This window comes from Mobula birostris, chromosome 10, assembly GCF_030028105.1.
Source record: "Mobula birostris isolate sMobBir1 chromosome 10, sMobBir1.hap1, whole genome shotgun sequence".
Lineage (NCBI taxonomy): Eukaryota > Metazoa > Chordata > Chondrichthyes > Myliobatiformes > Myliobatidae > Mobula > Mobula birostris.
Window position 1 is genome coordinate 23,569,107 of NC_092379.1, and position 22,251 is coordinate 23,591,357.

The following is a 22,251-nucleotide window of genomic DNA, read 5'->3' on the forward strand; positions in this document are numbered from 1 at the left end:
TTCTATGGACTATTACATTTAGTAAGGATGTCTTTGGTATTGTAGCAGTTTTTAACAGATGCACTGGGAAGTGTGTCAGCACTTACAGGGGGTTTTAAGCAGTGTGTCAGTATTAACTGGGGGTTTTAGGGAGTGTTCAGTATTTACAGAGGGCTTTAGGAAATGTGTCAGTATTTACAGGGGTTTTAGAGATTGTGTCAGTATTTACAGGGGGTCCCAGGGAATGTGTCACTATTTACAGAGGGTCACAGGCGGTGTGTCAGTACTTACAGAGTATATTAGGGAGTGTGTCAGTATTGACAGGGGGAGCTAGGGAGCGGGTCAGTATTTACAGAGGGTTTTAGGGAATGTGTCGGTATTTACCGGGGGTTCCAAAGAGTGGGTCAGTATTTATCGGGGGTTCCAGGGAGTGTGTCAGTATTTACAGGGGGACCCAGGGAGTGTGTCAGTTTTTACAGGTGGTTTTAGGGAATGTGTCAGTATTTACCGGGGGTTCCAAGGAGTGGGTCAGTATTAACCGGGGTTTCTAGGGAGTGTGTAAGTATTTACTGGGGGTGCAGGGAGTGTGTCAGTATTTACAGGGGATCACAGCAAGTCTGTCAGTATTTACAGTGGGACCCAGGGAGTGTGATAGTACTTATAGGGGGATTTAGGGAATGTGCCGGTACTTACAGAGGGATTTAAGGAACGTGTTGGTATTTACCGGGACTCCCAGGGAGTGTGTCAGTATTTACCGGAGCTTTTAGGGAGTGTGTCAGTATTTACAGGGGGCCCCAGGGATTGTGTCAGTATTTACAGGGGGGCCCAGGGATTGTGTCAGTATTTACAAGAGGTCTGAGGGAGTGTGTTAGTATTTACAGTGGGACCCAGCTAGTGTGTCAGTATTTACAAGGGGTCCCAAGGAGTGTCAGTATTTACAGCGGGTTTTAGGGAGTGTGTCAGTTTTTACTGGGTCTTTTAGGGTGTGTGTCAGTATTTACAGGGGGTTTTAGGGAATGTGCCAATATTTACAGAGGGATTTAAGGAACGTGTTGGTATTTACCGTGGGTCCCAGGGAGTGTGTCAGTATTTACCGGAGCTTTTAGGGAGTGTGTCAGTATTTACAGTGGGACCCAGCTAGTGTGTCAGTACTTACAGGGGGTCCCAAGGGCTGTCAGTACTTACAGTGGGTTTTAGAGAATGTATCAGTTTTTACCGGGGCATTTAGGAAATGTGCCAGTATTTACAGAGGGATTTAAGGAATGTGTCGGTATTTTCCGGGGGTCCCAGGGAGTGTGTCAGTATTTACTGGAGCTTTTAGAGAGTGTGTCAGTATTTACAGGCTGGTCCCAGGGAGTGTGTCAGTATTTACAATGGGACCCAGGGAGTGTGTCAGTAATTACAGGGGGTCCCAGTGAGTGTGTCAGTAATTACAGTGGGACCCAGGGAGTGTGTCAGTTTTTACTGGGTCTTTTAGGGTGTGTGTCAGTATTTACAGGGGGTTTTAGGGAATGTGCCAATATTTACAGAGGGATTTAAGGAACGTGTTGGTATTTACCGTGGGTCCCAGGGAGTGTGTCAGTATTTACCGGAGCTTTTAGGGAGTGTGTCAGTATTTACAGTGGGACCCAGCTAGTGTGTCAGTACTTACAGGGGGTCCCAAGGGCTGTCAGTACTTACAGTGGGTTTTAGAGAATGTATCAGTTTTTACCGGGGCATTTAGGAAATGTGCCAGTATTTACAGAGGGATTTAAGGAATGTGTCGGTATTTTCCGGGGGTCCCAGGGAGTGTGTCAGTATTTACCGGAGCTTTTAGAGAGTGTGTCAGTATTTACAGGCTGGTCTCAGGGAGTGTGTCAGTATTTACAATGGGACCCAGGGAGTGTGTCAGTAATTACAGGGGGTCCCAGTGAGTGTGTCAGTAATTACAGTGGGACCCAGGGAGTGTGTCAGTATTTACAGGGGGTTTTAGGGAATGTGTCAGTATTTACCGGCGATTCCAGGGAGTGTGTCAGTATTTACCGGGAGTCCCAGGGAGTGTGTCAGTATTTACAGGGGGTTTTAGTGAATGTGCCAATATTTACAGAGGGATTTAAGGAATGTGTTGGTATTTACTGGGGTACCAGGGAGTGTATCAGTATTTACCAGAGCTTTTAGGGAGTGTGTCAGTTTTTAGAGGGGTTTTAGGGAGTGTGTCTGTATTTACTGTGTGTCTTAGGGAATGTGTTAGTTTTTACCGGGGCTTTTAGGGAGTGTGTCAGTATTTATAGGGAGTTTTAGGAAATGTGCCACTATTTACAGAGGGATTTAAGGAACGTGTCGGTATTTACCGTGGGTCCCAGCAAGTGTGTCAGTATTTACAATAGGACCCAGGGAGTGTGTCAGTTTTTACAGGGTGTTTTAGGGAATGTGTCAGTATTTACTGGCAGTTCCAAGGAGTGTGTCAGTATTTACCGGGAGTCCCAGGGAGTGTGTCAGTGTTTACAAGGGGTCCCAGCAAGTGTGTCAGTATTTACAGTGGAATTCAGTGAGTGTGTCAGTATTTAGAGGGCTTTTTAGGGAATGTGCCAGTATTTACAGAGGAATTTAAGGAGTGTGTCAGTATTTACCGGGGGTCCCAGGGAGTGTATCAGTATTTACAGTGGGACCCAGTTGGTGTGTCAGTATTTGCAGTGGGTTTTAAGGAATGTGTCAGTTTTTACCGGGGCATTTAGGGAGTGTGACAGTATTTACAGGGACTTTTAGGGAATATGCCTGTATTTACAGAGGGATTTAAGGAATGTGGTGGTATTTACCGGGGGTCGCAGGGAGTGTATCAGTATTTACAGTGAGACCCAATTGGTGTGTCAGTATTTGCAGCGGGTTTTAAGGAATGTGTCAGTTTTTACCAGGTCATTTAGGGAGTGTGTCAGTATTTACAGGGGGTCCCAGCAAGTGTGTCAGTATTTACAATGGGACCCAGGGAGTGTGTCAGTATTTACAGAGGGATTTAAGGAATGTGTCGGTAATTACGGGGGGACCCAAGGGGTGTGTCAGTGTTTACCGGAGCTTTTCGGAAGTGTGTCATTATTTACAGTGGGCCCCAGCAAGTGTGTCACTATTTACAGTGGGACCCAAGGAGTGTGTCCGTATTTACAGGGGGTCCCAGGGAACGTGTCAGTATTTACAAGGGGTCCTAGGGAGTGTGTCAGTATTTACAAGGGGTCCTAGGGAGTGTGTCAGTATTTATAGTGAGTCCCAGTGAGTGTGTCTGTATTTGCAGTTGGACCCAGGGCGTGTGTCAGTATTTACAGGGGGTCCCAGAGAATGTGTCAGTATTTACAGGGGGTTTTAAGGAATGTGCCAGTATTTACAGAGGGATTTAGGAATGTGTTGTTATTTACCGGGGGTCCCAGGGAGTGTGTCAGTATTTACCGGAGCTTTTAGGGAGTGTGTCAGTATTACAGGGGGTCCCAGGGAATGCGTCAGTATTTGCTGTGCGACCCAGCTGGTGTATCAGTATTTACCAGGGGGTCCCAGGGAGTGTCAGTATTTATAGGGGTTTTAGGGAGTGTATCAGTATTTACAGCGTGTTTTAGGGAATGTGTCAGTTTTTACCGGGTCTTTTAGGGAGTGTGTCAGTATTTATAAGGAGTTTTAGGAAATGTGCCACTATTTACAGAGGGATTTAAGGAATGTGTCGGTATTTACCAGGGGTCCCAGGGAGCGTGTCAGTATTTACCAGAGCTTTTAGGGAGTATGTCAGTATTTACTGGGGGGTCCCAGCAAATGTGTCAGTATTTACAGTGGGATCCAGGAAGTGTGTCAGTATTTACAGTGGGACCTAGGGAGTGTGTCAGTACTTACAGTGGGACCCAGGGTATGTGTCAGTTTTTACAGGGGGGTTTTAGGGAGTGTGTCAGTATTTGCAGAGGGTCTCAGAAAGTGTGTCAGTATTTACAGGGGGTCCCAGAGAGTGTGTCGGTACTTACAGGGGGATTTAGGGAATGTGTCGGTATTTACCGCGGGACCCAGGGAGTGTGTCAGCATACACAAGTTGTCCCAGAGACTCAGTATTTACAGGGGGTCCCAGAGACTCGGTATTTACAGGGGGTTTCAGGGAGTGTGTCAGTATTTACTAGGGGTTTTAGGCAGTGTGTACAGTATTTAGAGAAGGTCCCAGGGAATGTGTCAGTATTTACAGGGGCCCTGGGGAGAGCAACAGTATCTATAGAAGGTTTCAAGGTGTGGGTCAGAATTTACAGACTGTCCCGGGGAGTGAGGATGTCCAGTGGAGTGTGTCGGTAGTTACAAATGGTCCTGGAGTGTGTGTCTGTATTTTCAGGAGCCCCAGGGAGTGTATTGTTACCTATGGGGGTTAATTGAGGAGTGTGTCAGGACTTACAGGATTCTTGGGAAGAGTGATTGTTTTCACAAGTGGGCCCTGTGGAGTGTGCTAGTATTTACAAGGCATCAGCTTTTACAGCATGTCCTTTGGGCAGTGTGCCAGTGTTTACATGACATCCCGTGGAGTGTGTCAGTATAGACAGGGGGTCCCAGAGAGTGCTTGTCAGTATAGACAGGGGTCCCAGAGAGTGTGTGTCCATATAGACAGGTGGTCTCAGAGAGGTAGTGTCAGTATAGACAGGGGGGTCCGAGACAGTGTGTATCAGTATAGACAGGGTGTCTCAGAGAATCTGTGTCATCCTGGTGTGTGTGTCTGTATTTACATCATGTCTCTGGGTAGTGTGTCATTACTTACAAGGGTCCTTTGGAATATGACTGCTTTTACTGGCAGTTTGTGGAGGGTGTCATTATTTTTAGTGGGTTCTGGTAAGTGATTTCCAGGGGATCCTGGGGAGTGTGTCAGTATTTCCAGAGGTACTGTGGAGTGTGTTAGTGTTTTCAGGGGCACCGGGGACCTTGTCAGTATTTACAGTGGGGCCCTGGGAATGTCCAGAGATTTACTGAGTTTCACTGTGGGGTCCCGGGGAGTGGGTCAGTATTTGTAGAGGTACCAGGCAGTGTCTCAGCACATACAGGGTGTCCCAAGGAGTGTGTCAGTATTTAAAGGGAGTTCTAAGGAGTGTGTCAATATTACATGGGGTCCAGGGGTGTGCAATGATATTTATAGGGGTTCAAGAGAGTGTGCCAGTAGTTACAGGGGGTCCTGGGTGGATTAGTATCTGCAAGGGCTTCTGGAGAGAGTGTCAATATTTACAAGGGGATTTGGGGAGAATGGTAGGATCAATATCGGTATGGGTAAGAGTGCCTGTATTTACTAGGGGTGCCGGAGGAATGTTTCTGTATTTACAGTGTGTCCCTGGGTGTTGTTTTTGTATTTACAGGGAAGCCTTGGGGAGATTGTCAGATTATGCAGGGGGCTCCAGGGAAGATGTCACTATTTACAGGATGTCCTAGGAGTGGGTCTGTATTTACAGTGTGCCCTTGTCAAGTTTGTCAGTATTTATATCGGTTTACCATGGCATGTTTCAGTGTTTTTAGGGAGGGGATCCAGGATGTGAGTTAGTATTTATAGGGTGTCCTGTGGAGTGGTTTTGTATTTACAGGAAGTCCCAGGACAGTGTATCGATATTTACAGGGGCTCCCAGGGAGCTGGTCAGTATTTATTGAAGGTCCTGAGGAGTATCACACACAAAATTGTTGGAGGAACTCAGCAGGTCAGGCAGCATCTGTGGATATGAATAAACAGTTGACATTTTGGGCTGAGACCCTTCAACACCGAGAAGGAAGAGGGAAGATGCCAGAATAGAAAGGTGTTGGGGGGCAAAGGGGAAGGAGGCTAGCTGGAAGGTGATAGGTGAAGCCAGGTGTGTGGGAAAGATCAGAGCCGGAGAAAAATGAATCTGATCAGGAGAGAAGAGTGGACTATAGGAGAAAGAAAAGGAGGAAGGGACCCAGGGGGAGATGATAGGCAGGTGAGAAGAGATAAAAGGTCAGAGTGGGGAATAGAAAGGAGGTGTTGATATTTTTCTACCGGAAGGAGAAATTGATATTCATGTCTCCAGATTGGAGACTCCCAGATGGAATATAAGGTGTTGTTCCTCCACCCTGAGGGTGCCCTCACCTAGTACAAGAAGAGACCAAGGACCGACATGCTGGAATGGGAATAGCAGTTGGAATTAAAATAGTTGTCCACTGGGAAATTCCGCTTGTGGTGGATGGAGTGGCGGTGCTCGATAAAGTGGTTTCTCAATTGACGACAGGTCTCACCAGTGTAGGGGAGGCCACATCGGAAGCACTGGACGCAATAGATGACCACAGAAGATTCACTGGTGAGATGTTGCCTGACCGGCAAGGACTGCTTGCTGCCCTGAATGGAGCTGAGGGAGGAGGTGAATGGGCAGATGTAGCACTTTGGCTGCTAGCAGGGATGTGCCAGGAGGGAGATTAGTGAGGAGGGACCAATGGACAAGGGAATCACAGAAAGTGGAGGGGGTAGAGGTAAAGATATGTTTAATGATAGGATCCCTTTGGTGATAGCGGAACTTGAGGAGGGTGATGTGTCGTATTTGGAGGCTAATTGAGTGGTAGGTCAGGACAAGAATAATTCTATCACTGTTAAGTCAGCAGGAAGATGGGGCAAGTGCTGCTGTTTAGGAAATAAAGAAAATGCAGGTGAGAGCATCATCAATAGTGGAGAGATGGAAACCCCGTTCTTTAAAGAAGGGGGTCATCTCTGATGTCCTGCAATGGAAAGTTGCTTCCTGGGAACAGATGCAATGGAGGCGAAGGAACTGAGAAAGGGGTATAGCACTTTTACAGGAGATAGAGTGGGAAGATGTACAGTCAAGATAAACATGGGAGTCAGTAGGTTTATAAAAGATGTTGGTTTATAAATGTTCGTCTCCAGATATGGAAGCAGAGAAATTGCAAAATAGGAAGGAAGTGTCAGAGATGGATCAAGTAAATTTTAGGGCAGGGTGGAACTTAGAGGCAAAGTTGATGAAACTGATGCACTCTGCATGAGCGCATAAAGCAGCACCATTGCAGTCGTCAATGTAGTGGAGGAAAGGTTGGGGAGTATTACCAGGGAAAGCTTTGGACGTGAATTGTTCTAGGTAGCCCATGAAGAGGCAAGCATATCTGGGGCCCATGAGGGTGCCTGTGGCTACCACGGAGTATGGAGAAAGTGGGAGGAGCTGAAGGAAATATTGCTGAGGGTGAGGGCCAGTTCTACCAGAAGGAGGAAGGTGGTGCTGGAGGGGAACTGGTCGGTTCTTTTATTGAGAAAGAAGTGCAGAGATTTAAGGCACTTGTGCTGGGAGATTTAGGAGCTGGATATCCATGGTGAAAATGAGGTAGTCAGGCCCAGGTAATTGAAAGCTACTGAAGAGATTGAAAGTATGAGAAGTGAAACAGATGTAGGTGGGAAGGGACTGAAACAAGGGGGTAGAATGCAGTCAGGGTATGAGGACATGAGTTCAGTGGGGCAGGAGCAGACAGAGACAATAGGCCTGCCCTGACTGTCATGTTTGTAGGTCTCGGGTAGGAGGTAGAAGAGAGTAGTGCGGGGCAATGGAATTATGTGTTTGGTGGCAGTAGATGGGAGTTCCCCAGAGTTGATGAGGTCAGTGATGGTAGATATTGAGTGATGGTACATGTCTATATTTTACAGTCGGTTCCTGGGGAGTTTGGAGGACTGATCATTATTGGAACATTTTCTCCGTGCCTTTTTTACTTTTAATATTTAAGTGCTACAGAATCTGTGCGCATTTTCAGGCGGGTAAGTGCTTGCTCAGTGGGTTCAGTAGCGTCATTGTGTGGTGCTTACGGTCAGTTCTGTGGGAATCTCGCGAGGTCAGGAAGCATGTGTGTAAGATAAACAAATGTTACGGTTTTAACAGCAAAGATCTTCAGCGCATTTGCCTTGATGTAAGGTCTCCCAACAGAAGTGTAAACTCTGTCTCTCACCAAAGCCATTGCCTGGCAGCTCCTGTTTTTGTTTGTACATTGAGGTTAGTGACTGAGCATGGAAACACGCCCTTTGGTCCACTGAGTCTGTGATCGCGAACAGTTTCCACTGACATCAATTACTCTCACCATCTACACTTTAGCTCCAATTCATGAATATTACTCCTGGAAATGGGAGAAGGTAGCTCACTCTCTCCCTAGGTGAACAGAGGGGGACATCTCGCACATAATCACAGCTAGCGTACAGAGATGTTCCCAACAGGACTGAAGCAATCAGGTATAAGTCCGTCCTGACATCCATGGCCCCGTGTTTATAAGTTCCTACCTTCTGCCCCCTCATCGCGGATTGTACTGTGAGCACACACCACGCAGAGATGAATAGATAGATTGAGAGAGAGAGAGAGAGAGAGAGAGAGAGAGAGAGAGAGAGAGAGAGAGAGAGAGAGAGAGAAGAGTCAGTCAGAGAGAGACAGAGGTAGGGAGAGGGAGGGAAGGAGAGAGAGGGTGAGAGAGAGAGAGAGAGAAAGAGTCAGAGAGAGACGGAGAGAGAGAGGTAGGGAGAGGGAGGGAGGGAGAGAGAGGGTGAGAGAGAGTGAAGAGTGAAGAGAAAAAGGGAAGCAGGGGAGAAAGAGGTGGAGAGAAGGTAAAAGAATCAGATGGGAAGAATGAAAGAGAGCAGAGAAATGAAGGCAAAGAGAGAAAAAGACAGACAAAGATAGAGGCAAGGAGAAGGAGAGAGGGAAAGGAAGATAGCAGGGAGAGAGACAGAGAGACAAAGAGAGAAGACAGTGTGGGCACAGTGACAGAACAAGAGAATGCAGACTGAGAATAATGCAGTGAGAGAGAGGCAGGAGGAGAGATTGGCGGAAAGAGACAGAAACATGCAGGCGAAGAGAGCAAGAGATAGATGCAGAGTGGGAGATGTAGAGAGAATGGCAGAAAGAGACAGACAGAGAGAGAGAGGCAGACGGAGAGAAAGTGAGTCTGAGAGAAAGGGAGGAATGCAGAGACAGGGCAGAGTGGCAAATGCAGAGAGTGAGACAGAGAGAGAGAAAGAGAGTGAGACAGAGAAGTAAACAGGGAGGCAGAGAAAAGGTGAGGCAGAGTTGGAGAGAGGCAGAAAGTTAAATGGAGAGAGTCGATGGAGAGAGGGGGACAGAATGGAAGAGTGAGAGAAATGCAGAGAAAGGGGTACAGTAAAAGGGGTTCAGCAAGACAACTTCAGAGTAAGAGGCAGATGAAGATGGCGAGCTGGACAGAGAAAGAGAGAGCAAGGCAGAGGGAGAGGGGACAGAGTAAAAAGCAAAGTAAGAGGCAGGCGGAGGGGCAATGGGGAAGAGATACAGAGAGTGTCCAAGGGCAGGGATGGAGAGAGAGAGAGAGAGAGAGAGAGAGATAGGTGGACAGATAGATAGATAGATAGAGATATAGAAAGATAGGGATAGATAGAGAGAGAGAGAGGGAGGGAGAGACAGACAGAGAGAGAGAGAAAGAGAGAGAGATAGAGAGAGAGACAGAGAGAGAGACAGATAGAGAGAGACAGACAGAGAGAGACAGACAGAGAGAGAGAGAGAGGGAGAGAGAGACAGAGAGAGAAGGAGAGAGAGAAAGAGAGAGAGACAGAGAGTGAGCGAGAGAGAGACAGAGAGAGAGAAAGAGAGAGAGAAAGAGAGAGAGAGAGAGGGAGAGGGAGGGGGAGGGGGAGAGAGAGGGAGAGGGAGACAGACAGAGAGAGAGGGAGAGAGACAGAGAGAGGGAGAGGGAGAGAGAGAGGGAGGGGGAGAGGGAGAAGGAGAGAGAGAGAGATAGAGGGAGATGGAGAGGGAGGGGGAGACAGAGCTGCGAATGTTTTACAGTCCTGGTATACAAATAGACCACCTCCAGTCAAATTCAGCGGAGAATTTGACTCAGAGTTACAGTTGGGGAATTTGATATGAGTTCTCCTGACTGTAATGTGTCCAGATGGAAAATAGTTTCATTCACGTATCCTTGAAACAGTGCAAAGAGGTCATCGTGAGAGTGGGGTGGGAAGTGAAAGTGATAGGTCGCTGCTGACGTCTGAGTGCAGTAGCCACGCCAAGAGATGGCCCAGTCCGTGACCTGGTCCTGGTTTCTCCCGTCTCGGGAACTTCATTGTGAACACTGCCTGTAGTGCACTCGACTTAAGCAGTTGTGCGTGTGTGTGTGTGTGTGTGTGTGTGTGTGTGTCTGTATGTGTGTGTGCGTTTTCAAGCGCGCGTGTCTGGGAGGGTGTTTGTTCTTTGCAATTTTCAAACCGCCCACTTGCGGTCCAACGGACTCCCCCCACCCCCCGGCGTGCGCCAGCTGAGGACTGGTCCTAGCCTCTTCAAGGCAGTGGAAACTATACGTCTCTGAGATACTTTCCATTGCCCGACACCTGCTGACTGACCCACTTTCCGGGACGCACTGAGTTCCCACAGCCCGGTTCTTTGCTTCCGGCGAACGCGTGTCTAAGTGGGTCAAACGCTCAGAAGAGTCGGGCTTGGGGGAAGGCTGCGAATGACGCTGCCTTGCAATTCAGCAGGAAGGGGAGACAGGCGACATCAACAACCGCAGGTTTCGGGTGATTGCAGCTACAACAGGAAGTGAGATAACGATCACCTGCAACTTATGAGAAAAACATGTTTATTTCTTTGGGCTGAGAGACTTCCTCCCGTTGCCTGTCTCACTCAAGAAAAGAATAATTGGTTCACCGAGTTTCCCTCACGCAAATGGATTGTCCTTGAAGTGACAGGTGTCAATCCTTGTTTTGGAATAAAGTGCTAAAGGATGTTCCGATAACTAATACTCACACGCGCGCATACACACACAAACAAGCAACCAAAACAAAACACAGCTGCTGTTGTTTGGCCGGGATTGGACTTGTTGTCCCAAGCTGGCCTAAACTGGCAGCAGATAAATTGTCTTGAGCCGGATTTTCCCACAGGGCGCTGGACGAACGAAAATAGCGGGTTGTGAAGCATCTGTGAAGGGAAACAGATAATCGACGTCTCAGGTTCAGGACATCGACTGTCCATTTCCCTCCACCGATGCTGCCTGCTCTGCTGAGGCCCCCAGCAACTGGCTTCATCGTACTGACTCACTTTCAGGGAGAACTCTTTGTCTCATGTTCTCGAAGTTTATCGGTTATTTACTAATTACTATTATTATTTCTTTTTGCATTTGCGCAGTCTGTTGGGTGCGGTGTTTCACGACTGTGACGATTGAATTTGCAGAATTTGCCCGCAAAAAATGATTCTCAAGTGACTAATATTTACTTTGACAATAAACGTATTTTGAACTTTGACCCGTTGGATGTGCAGTACTCCCTCGACGTCACTCCTGCCTCAGCACCGGGCCTCCCGCAGTGCGGCGCTCCTCGCCTCTGCCTTTTGCCCCGCAGTGCGGAGCAAACCCAGCGTTGCCTCATCACCAGCAGCCGGGTCTAGTAGACGCCTGTACGCTGCAAGGCAAAAGCCGAGACAACACATAGAATGGCAATGAATCGGGACAAACTTTGAAGGTTTCGTGCACTGGAGATCGTTTTATTTCACAAAATATGAATTTTCGACGTATCTTTCCTTCTGAAATGTGTTTTTTTAATTGGGCATTCGCGAATACATCTGAACTGGGCTATTGGATGAAAGTTTCCAATAAAAGTTAACACGATGACCCAGTTTCTCTCCGTATATGCTGACTGATTTGCTGAGTGCTTCCTCATTAGTTTAAGATTTCCAACGTATACAGATGTTGTTTTAATTTTAAGTTTTTAATACAGGTATCTTAAATGCTCTCGTCATCAGTAAGAGGAAAAGCCCATTTATGTCAGTAGAGATTACAGTTACCAGGGGGCTGTGGGGGCCTGTGGGAGTTACAGAGGCGGGTGGGCTGGAGAGGTTACATGGTCAGGGAAGGGGTGAAGAGGCCGAGGGGTTTACAGAAATAACGAGAGGCGCCGTGCCCTTGGGGGTTACATAGATAGGGAAGTATGTAGGGGCAGGGGCAGTGGGGTGGGATTACAATGGCACAGGGTGGTATAGGAGACAGTTCGGTTTACAGAGGCAGGAAGAGGTGTGTGTGTGTGTGTGGGGGGGGCGGAGTTACAAGGGATGATGGACCATATGGGATTACAGAGACAGGGAGAAGCGTGTGGCCGAATAGTTCACTGAGATAAGGACGGGGAACGCTGTAAGGGAAGCAAGGAGTTATAGAGATAAACCATGGTGTGGAGGCCCGAAAGGTCTATAAGAGACCGGGGAAGGGTGTAGAGATCTCAAAGTGTTATAGAGATAGGAAGCAGTATAGAGCCTGGAGGGGTTTACAGAGACGGGAGCAGTATAGGATTCAGAGGAGTTTACAGAGAAAGTGAGGTTTGTTAGGGCAGTGCGGGTTTACAGAGAAGAAAGGGGGGTGGGTCTCTGGAGGGAGTTACAGAAACAGGGAAGGTGTAGTGACCAGAGAGTTGGGAAGTGGATGAGGGTTACAGAGATAGGGAACGCTTTAGGGGGACAGAGGAGGTTACAGGGATTGGAAAGGTGTAGGGGCTGGAGGGCGCTACAGAGAATGGGAAGGGTGTCGGGGAGGAGACAGGGAATGGTGAAGGAACTGGAGCGGTTTGCAGAGATGAGATGGGGTATTGGGTCTGAGGACTTTGGAGGCAAGCTGGAATGTGATTTCTAAAAGACCCAAAAGCAACGATCACAGATGCTGATAGTCTGAAGCAGGACATTAAATGGGGAATAATTCGACCGGTGTTGCAGCATCTGAGAAGACAGAAGCAGAATTCTCGTTTCAGGTTGAAGAACCTTCATCAAAATTTCAAAATTATAACATTGCTTCAATAGGACACTAGAAGTAACTCCAACCCCAGTGATTTCCCTCATAGAACGATAGAGTCATAGACCACAGTAACAGGCCCTTCGGCCCGATCCGTTTGTAAAATTATAGTATTGCTTCAATAGGACTCTTGAAGTGTCTCTAACCACAATGACTCCTCTCATAGAATGATAGAGTCATAGAGCACATTAACAGGCCCTTGGGCCCGATTCGTCCATGCTGGCCAATATGCGGATCACATTTTTTACATCTAGCCCATATAAATTTAATCCTTTCCTATCCACTTCCTCTGACAGCCTAGAACATCTGTCCTTCAGATAAAATCAGCGAGACATAGAGTAGACATTTTGACTCATCTATGCCAACAATTATGCTTATCTATACTGATGCCACTTGCCGTCATCGATTATACACCACTCTCTACCCATTCATGTACCCGCCCCGATGCGGGTTGTGTAATGTTTCTGCCTCCATCCCATCTGGCAGCTCATTCCCGACACCAGCTGCTCTTTGTGTGAAAAAGATCCCCTCTGATCCAATTTAAGTCTGTTGTCTCTCGACTTAAGCCCGCGCCTTCTTGTTTTAAACTCCCCTAACATGGGAAACAGACTCTGTGTAGTCACCCTTTTTATGTCTCTCCCGATTTGATTATACTTCTATAACGTCGCCTTGTTTGCTCCGGGGTGTTTGTGTGGGGGGGGGGGGGGAGGGGGAGGGGATCCATTCTCCCCTGGTAACTCAACTTCTCCAAAGCGCTGAATCTTCACCGCATCATTTCAGAAGACCATAAGGCCATAAGATATGGGAGCAGAATAAGGCCATTTGGGCCACAAGTCTGCTCTGCCATTTCATCATGGCTTATCAAATTTTCCTCTCGGCACCAATCTTCTGGCTTGACGACCGTATGCCTTCATGCCCTGACCAATGAAGAATCTATCACCCTCCCCATTAAATACTGTATACATAAAGGCTTGGCCTCCGCAGCTGACTTGTGGTAAAGGGTTCCACAGCTTCACCACTCTCTAGCTGAAGAAATTCCTCTTCCTCTCCATTCTAAAAGAACGCCACTCTATTCTGAGGCTGTGTCCTCTGGTCTAAGACTCTCCAACCATAGGAAACATTCTCTCCACATCCACTCTGTCAAGGCTTTTCATCATTCGATAGGTTTCAATAAGCACCCCCTTCATACTTCTGAATTTTAGTGAATACAGTCCCAGAACCGTCAAATGCTCTGGGCCTGTGTTAACAAGAATTCATGAGAATGAAGGGTGAACTAATATTCCTGACCGAACCATTTTCTTTCTCCTAGATGGCGATGTTCCAAGTGTGACCTAACTATTGTTAGTTCCGGCCTAACGTCTTGTTTTGTGGCTGGATTTTGACACATGATAAGTACTGGTACCAAGAGCTTCTGGATCACAACCAGGGTTTAAATACAGATACGTTGGAGTGCGTCCAAGTCTCAGGGGACTAGATGGGACCAATGTTTGCAGGGAGAGATGCGAGGCCCGACATCACCCTTGTCCATTTTCGTTGAAGTCGCAGAAACTCTGCGGGGATTTTGACGGATAGTTCCTTAACCAAAACTGATGCAATGAAATGAATCACAAGGAGCTACTGAGTGATATCAACATAGAATTTATTGATATGACGGAACGGTTTGGAAAGCCACACTTCAATTGAAACCCACATGATATCTGTATTGTTTGGCTTAGGCAATGAGCGAGAGCTATTTTTTCATTTGTTACCATTTACAAAACTCTTGAAATATTTACATTAGTTCGCCAAGAAAATGATTGGGTATAGAGAGCTTATATTCCATAATAGCTTGACTTCCCTCATGGTCTGCCCTCTGTGCCAGGGAAGCTTAAGGGAATGGGGGAAGGGGCGACGTTCTTTACCCTTGCGTCAAGGTTATCAAGTCCATTTTATTGTTCATGGTGATAACTGCATGAGCAACTAGGCTGGCTGAAAGAGTTAGCGGGCTGTGGTAGGATCTGGACTCAATATGTGGGCCCATTCTGCGTCCACGAGGAGGAATTTTTTCCATCACAGACAGGGATTTTAACATCACAGTTGACTGGTTTTAAACTGAATAAATGTGGAAAAAATCCCCCTTCCCAAATTTCAGATTATTTCTTGAATTTGAATTCTTCAGAAGGTAGTCGTGCAATTTGAACTTCAGACGTTGGATTTTTTATACAGGCACGTCCATCTAAGGACCGGTCCACCCCCAAATTTACTGGGAGCCCGCGCCGGGGATGCGGGATGTTCCGCGGGGCGGGAACCACTCTTCTCAGCGGAGTGAAAGAGGAGATTCAATGGAAGCGGGTTCAAACTGAGAAGGAGGAAAGGGTACTGTTGCTGGCAGAAGGGTCATGAGGGGCACTGAAAGCGAATGAAAGGAACAAGAAAAGAATTGGCAGGGTCGGGGAAAGGAGCACGAATCAGGAAGAGTTCTCTGGGAGTCGGCACGGACTCAATGGGCCGACCAACCTCCTACCTTGTAAGCACTCTCAGGGTAAGGGGCATTCATAATGCAAAGCCGTTTATATAGAGATAAGAAAATGATGCAAAGCTGATAAAATCTAAACCTTACAGGAGCGAACAGTATAATATATTGTATACGTAAATGCAGGAGAAAGGGTTTTTTTTACAAGATGTTGAGGTTGCAAAGGAAAGGCGATATACGTCAGGCATTTACAACAGCAGGAAACTTCTGTCGATTACAGCGGAGTTACTGCCTCTGGATTTGGATCGCTTTAAACATTTTTCAGCGAGTCCACCACTCCTGGCTCCGGTTTGGCTTCACGCCAGGGTTCCAGGTAGCCGACAGGTCCCTGGTTCTGTCTCCATCTAGATGGGGAGAGAGGGGGAAGAGCTTAGTTTTCTCACTGTTTCTCTGTCCACCCAAATTGGTCTAACCGCGGTCCCTATAGGCCAGGCCTGCAGTTTACTGTCAAACTGTTGCAGTGCACAGCCAGCCGATTTGGCTCAACATGTTCGAGGTTCTGCTCTCTGTTATTGAACCCCACCCTTCAGCCACATCATACTGTCAGCATGGATGCTAAGGGAGCGTCTCAACGTGGAAGGGGCGCTTTGAGGAAGTGCGGCACTTTGGGTGGATTGGTACTGAGGGAGATCTGTGAGAGGGATGGTGCTGATGGAGGAGTGCACTGCAGTGCTGCTAATGTTAACAGTCCTCTTTAATTCTGCAATTACCATCAAATCAGCTATTCACAGCGTTTAGGACTTCGGGCTTCCACGCTACCAGAAGCCGTTCGGTTCGTCGACCCTCTGTTAGTTCTGCCCCTCACCTTATTATATCCAAGCACGAGCAGTCATCAAGATGTTGAAGATAACGCTTTTGAAGAACAGAATCCTCAATCCGAAGACTGTGAGTGAGAGCTCTCGTACTTCTTCTCCTACCGGGGGAGAAAGGAGAGGAACAATGAGATGGCATTCCAAGTTGCCCTTGGGAATACGAGAAAACGGAACAGGAGTCGTGGATTCACTTAGCCATATCTGCATCTTCCTGCCTGTTGCCTACCACTCTCTATTCTAAGCTTAGTCAAATCTCTCGCTCATCATGGCTTCGGATATGTCCAGGGACTTGATCTCCACAGCTACCTGGTGTCAGGTCCACAGATGTACTTTTCTCCTCCAGGAAGACACGTACTCCTTCCCGTCTTAAATGGCACCTTTCCTGAAATTTGGGCCCGCTACATAGTGTTGGGACCAAATCCACAATGGGAATCTCCCCTCTAATCCTCACTCTCTATCAAAGTCCCGCACAACCTCTTTGAATAGAATTACCTACCTACCCTATTATTGACCCAGCCTGCTCATTCCCAAACCCCACACTTGACCCAACCTGTTTACTTCCTGACCGCACTGTTGAGTCATGCGGCCCATTCCCCAACCCCATAATGGACCCGAGATTTTCACTCTCCAACCGCACTGTTGATTCAGCCTGCTTATTTCCCAACCCGCCTGTTAACCGATACTATTGCTCATACCCAACTCTCCTTACTTTAGCTTCTATCTATAGTTTCTGAGAATATAGTGGGCTACAGTGGATTGCAGTTGGTATTCCCAAAATTCCTTCAAGCGTAAAGTTTGCATCGAATATTTATAGCAAGAACTTACCGTCTGTATCATTGTCAAATTCAATGCAACCCGCCTGGACATCATCTGAAAGAGATACAAAGTAACATCATGAGTCTAGTCCATGGACAGTCATCAAATGTCACACTGATCAGACAGGGTAAGGAGCGCACCAGGGTCGGGGAATGAGCAGGTTCTGTCAACGCTGGAGTTGGGGAATGAACAGGTTAGTTCGATAGTGGAGTTGAAGAATGAGCGTGCTGGAGGACAGCAATGAATTTGGGGAATGGACAGGTTGGATCAACAGTGGTGTTTCGGGTGAAATGGTTGCATCAGCACTGTGGTTGCTGAATGAAAAGGTTCGGTCAGCAGTGGTATTGAGGAATAAATAGATTGGGTCAGCAGTGGAGTTGGAACGAGGAAAGTGGGTCAACACTGTGATTGCCAGTTGGGCAGGTCGATTCAAGGCTGAAGAATGAACAAGTGAGTTCAACGCTGGTGTCGGGGGAATAAACAAGTTATATGGAGAGTTACTAGCGTTTGCATAGTGGTTTTATTACAAGGATATTTGCTGAGCGAGGATTTCCTGGTCTGGGAGAAAGAGTAAGAAGTTCACACTTTAAATCATGGAGGAACGGAATTCACCCCCTGGGTGTGAGGTTGAGTTTATGGGAATGATCCCAAACAAAGCTGCGGAAAGACCTGGTAAATACAGATGAGAGATGACCGCCACTTGTGATTCTATAACCATTTAGTTCACTTCCTAGCCGTTTCCCCGTGGGCTTCTGTAGTTCGGCACCCGAACTACTGATGTTTTGGGCTCTTGCTCGGTAGATGACGTTTGCAAATTCCACTCACTAGTGCCCCAGTTCCCGCGGAAGCTTTCCCACTCACTGTGTCCCTGGTTCTTTCCCACCCTTGAATCCCGCCAGATTTACTGAAATATTACAGTGCAATTTTTTTTTCAGCGCATTAACATATGCCATTTGAGTCGAGTTTTCGTGTTAAAACGATCAACGTACCGTCTGAGTAGTTGGTATCGTTGAGTAGGCATTTCATTTCATTCTTCACACTGGACCATGGCGCAGTCAGGAAAGCCAGTAAGCTGTAACTTCTGTCCTCAATGGAGACGTGAAAATCGTTTTTATTTCTCCGCTGGCTATCGCTGCCTACCGACACTTCGAGGTTGTAATCATTGGGGAAGTAGTCAGTGGCAAGGCAGGCAGCCGGTACCTGTGCGTCGCTGGCGTTCGGCGGAGAGGGTCGGAGAAAATAGACGGACGGCTTCAGTGGGTTACGCCGATCTGCAGAGGAAAGAAGAAGACAAGGTGAACCCCTTGGTCAGCGGTCTTGCTCGTACTTCCGCCGATCCCGGACCGAACCCTGTGACTGTCAGAACGGTCACAGCTTAGACACAGGCCATTCGGCACACTGCGCGTGTTTACTATATACCTCAGATCCCTTTCCCTCCTCTGTCCTGGACATACAGCGACACAGCACAGGCTTTTCGGCCCACCGAGTGTGGATAGACCATCGAAAACGTGAAACGTGGTGCTTTCTGGGAAGTCAAATAGGGTAGGGCATACATCGCATGGCATTTCTGTCGATGAACATAAGGGCATTTAGGCTTTGGTTTCTAGCTCTTTGAAAGTGGCAGCACAAGTGGATATGGCGGTGTATAAGCCATATGGCTTCAGAAGGCATAAGGCCTGGATGCCTTAGAGAGGATGCTTCCGGTAGAGCTGTAGTCGAGGATCCTAGGGCACCGGCTAAGAGGAAAAGAGCGTTCCTTTAGAACTGAGGTGAGGAAGAATTTCATCAGCCTGAGGATGCGGAATCGGTGAAACTCTTTGCCCAGAAGGGCGGCGGAGACCAACTGGGTGGATTTAATGAGGAGATTAACAGATTCTGATTGGGAACTATGCTAAGAGCTGAGAATGGATGAATGAGGTTGAACAATTCAGCCACAATTGAATGACGGTGCGGACTCAATTGCCTGGATGGGCGAATCCTGTTCCCGTACCTTACATTCACCCTCTTGCCTTCAGAGGTGGTTTCTTATAATATCAGATCTAAACCTTGTAACTTTACAAGACGCTGGTATTGGCTATAAGGCGAGGTTGGGCTGATTTCTCTGGAGCGTCGGATGCTGGGGTTTGAACTGACAAGTGTTTTTTAAAAAAATTCTGAGCGGCATAGATAGGGCAGAACATCCACCCCCAGACTAGAAATGTCACAGACTGGAGGACATAGTTTAAAGGTGAAAGGGGGAATGTTTGATGGAAATTTTGGGGTAATTTGCTTTTACAAATATAGCGACAGGGACCTGGAGACGTATTTGGATAGACACACAACATGCAAGAGAACAGAAGGTTATGGATTATGTACAGGCTTTAGTATAATTTGGCATCATCTTCGGCCAAAGGGCCTTGTCCTATGGTCTTGTCCTATGGCCACATTCAGTTCCCTTCATTCTTTTTTGCCTTGGCTTTCTGACCATGGTTTCGAATGAGCTAAAAGAGTGAGGGGTGAGGGCTCACTGTCCTCCTTGTATGAAAATTCTAAAGGTTTACCATAGTACATGGGATGGGGGCAGGAGGTATGTGTACCCGGCCTCGTAACCAGACAGAAAGAGGGAGTGGTAGGGGACCTATAGGAAGCAGTGATAATTTAATATGATCAGACACTAAGACCATCAGATATAGGAGCAGAATTAGGCCATTGGTCCAGTTAGCTTGCTCCGTCATTTCATCATGGCTGATCAATTTCCATCTCAGCCGTTATCCCCTGCCGTCTCCCCGTATCCCTTTATGCTCTAACTAATCAAGGATATATCAAACTCTTCTTTGAATATACCCAATGACTCGGCTTCCATAGCTGCCCGTGGCAACGAATTCCATAGATTCACCACCCGCTGGCTAAAGACAGGCCTCATCATTTCCGATCTAAACGGACGTCCCTGTATTCTGAGTCTGTGTCCTCTGGTCTGAGACTCCCCCACCATAAGAAACATTCTCTCCACATCCACTCTATCGAGGCCTTTCAACATTCTCTAGGTTTCGATGAGCCCTCCCCTCCACCCCCCCCTTCTTCTGAATTCCAGTGAGTAGCGGTCTAGAGCCATCAAACAGGTCAAAGTCTGGATTTGTTTGATAGTATTCGATTCAATAATAACTCTCTTTTGTCACAATTTACTCCTTGTCAGAGCCATCTCAGTGAAGTTAATTAAAGAGGTGGCAGACGCTTGGAAACTGCAATAAAAACGGAAAATGAAGAAAATCCTCAACAGATCAGGCAGCATCGGTAGAGAGGGAAACGGAGTTAACATTTCAGTTCTGGGGCTTTGGGGTCAGAACGGGATAAAAGAGAAAGCAAGTTAATTTGCAGTAGCAGTGAAAACTAACTCGGTTTTCCGATTTCTTGGTTCTGTACAAAGGGACTTTGGCTTGTAACGCCAACGATTCGTCTCCCCACAGATGCTACCCTACCTACCGAATTTTCCAGCACTTTCTGTTAACATTTCTAAAGGTGAGGGATCTCAAACTGGATCAAGTTTGACTTAGATGAAGTTGTGGTTAATCAAGTTCCAAATCAAACTATCAGTTTGTATTCGTAGTAGTTATTATATGCAGAGTTTCAGAAAATCGTACAAAAATGAGGTTTAAATGTTACATTAAATTCAATCAAACGCTATTTTTGTTGAACATGCTACTTTCTAATATACAATTACACTACGTACACATGACTAATATATTAAAGTGATATTTACATTACATGTCCTTTATTAACGTATTGTCTCTGCTTGTCTGCATCTTTCTCATTCCCACCTGACCCTGCACATTATCCGTCCGTCGATTCCCCGGTTTTAATCAGCAGATAATTAGATTGCCTGCAAGCCGTCAACTTTACAAATGCTATTCGGAGCACAAAAACATATCAAGCTGAAATGTCCTCTGACCAGAATGAGAATTCAGAAGTTAACCATGTCATATAAAGAACATACTATGCGCCATTAAGTGGGTACTGGGTGCTACGGGAGTTCTGGGTGCCTGATAGCTGGCATATTCTTAGCTCCTGAACTTGTTGTTTTATGCTGTATGACTGAACTCGTGGTTTTAGTTGTAGGAAGAATGTAGGAAGTGGAGATTATATCTCACAGGAACATTTGTTTTACACGCTCTTCCAATTAACATGAATAATGCTTATCTCTAACCGTTATTAGTCATTGAAGCAATCGACAGGGAAACAACCCTTTTTACATATTGGGTCCATCAAGCACATGTTTGCATTAATTCTAGAATGGTCTCATTTTATTGGATCCACATTAAAATTCGTCCGGACAAACCAATAAACCTCTCACCTACACCTTATGGTCAACCTGAAGTGACTAAGCCGGTGGCGTGTGTGTGTGTGTGTGTGTGTGTGTGTGTGTGTGTGTGTGTGTGTGTTGGGGGGTGGGGTGGGGGAGGTGTTTGGTGGTGGAAGTTTGTGGAAAAGACCGGGAAGTCGGGATGGAACCCAGTTGCTAGAACGGCGAGGCAGCGGTTGTGCCTGCTGTGCCGCTGGATTGGATTCACCACACCACATGTAGTGTGTCTGGATGTTAGGAAGTGAGCAATCCTTTTGAAACACGGCTGACGCCCTGGTGAAGGTGCTGCTACCATGCTGTCTGGGAGGGAGTCCCAAGGTTTAGAGCCAGTGATGTCTGGATGCCAAGAATATGTCAGTGGAAACTACAGTCAGGTGAAGCTGAATAAAGAGTATTTGGTGAAGAAGCTTCTGGTCGTTGGGATCTATTTGCAGTAGAATTTTCCAATCTGGGGTTAACGGTAGGGGTCCATGACATAAAAAAGTTTGGAACCCCCTAGTCTACAGTCTCTATATCAACTCCCTTCTTCGTCCTTCCTCCAATACCCACTAATGTTCCCCTCCAGCTGGACATCTTTCCCTTCTGAATAAGTCCTTCTGGACAGCTCCGTAAGGGTGATGGTTTCACAGTAGTCTTGACCTAAGGCAAGATAAAATCCAGAAAACATAGCATTTGGTAGGGAACTGAGTGAAGTATTGAACAGGGGAGCTGGGGTTCCTTTCCAAGTTCTTCGACCTAACAGTCAGGTCCAAACAAACATTCAACACCACATGCGTCAGAAGTCCCCAGTCTTTCCTAAACGAGGAAACTAGTTCAATCAACGAACCAGACTTGCCGTTTGCTTATTTCCAAGCAAGGCAGATTCACATAGAGTTATAATCTATGCTACTCGTATCGTTCACACAGCATCACTTGTCCACACATAAGCTCTGTGCCATGGTTGTATGTGTAGCAAGTGTATCTTACAGGGTTCACGAAGAGTGCATTGAGGTATCACATTCCCACTTACACTCTCTGGAATGTCTCTGGATTGCGGGCAATTTTCT

The 22,251-nt window shown here is 46.9% G+C and overlaps 1 protein-coding gene across 43 annotated transcripts in view; it reads right to left on the reverse strand.

The window, feature by feature from the left end:
- Positions 1–14,354: 14,354 nt before the first annotated feature.
- The window catches only part of LOC140203921 (T cell receptor alpha chain MC.7.G5-like), a 109,583-nt gene continuing 101,686 nt past the window's right edge, over positions 14,355–22,251 (reverse strand). For 42 of the 43 annotated variants that reach the window (XR_011887448.1, XR_011887433.1, XR_011887437.1 and 39 more), the window contains 4 exons: positions 17,859–18,140; positions 16,879–16,923; positions 16,047–16,154; positions 14,355–15,585 (listed from right to left, as the gene is read on the reverse strand). Coding sequence is in view for 15 of the 43 variants with exons in the window: in XM_072270066.1 (XP_072126167.1) it covers positions 16,051–16,154; positions 16,879–16,923; positions 17,859–18,140 (431 nt within the window). In the remaining 28 variants the exon portion in view is untranslated. Of the gene's footprint in view, positions 15,586–16,046; positions 16,155–16,878; positions 16,924–17,858; positions 18,141–18,288; positions 19,843–22,251 lie in introns of those variants that run through there. The other variant, XR_011887423.1, reaches the window with a different exon arrangement.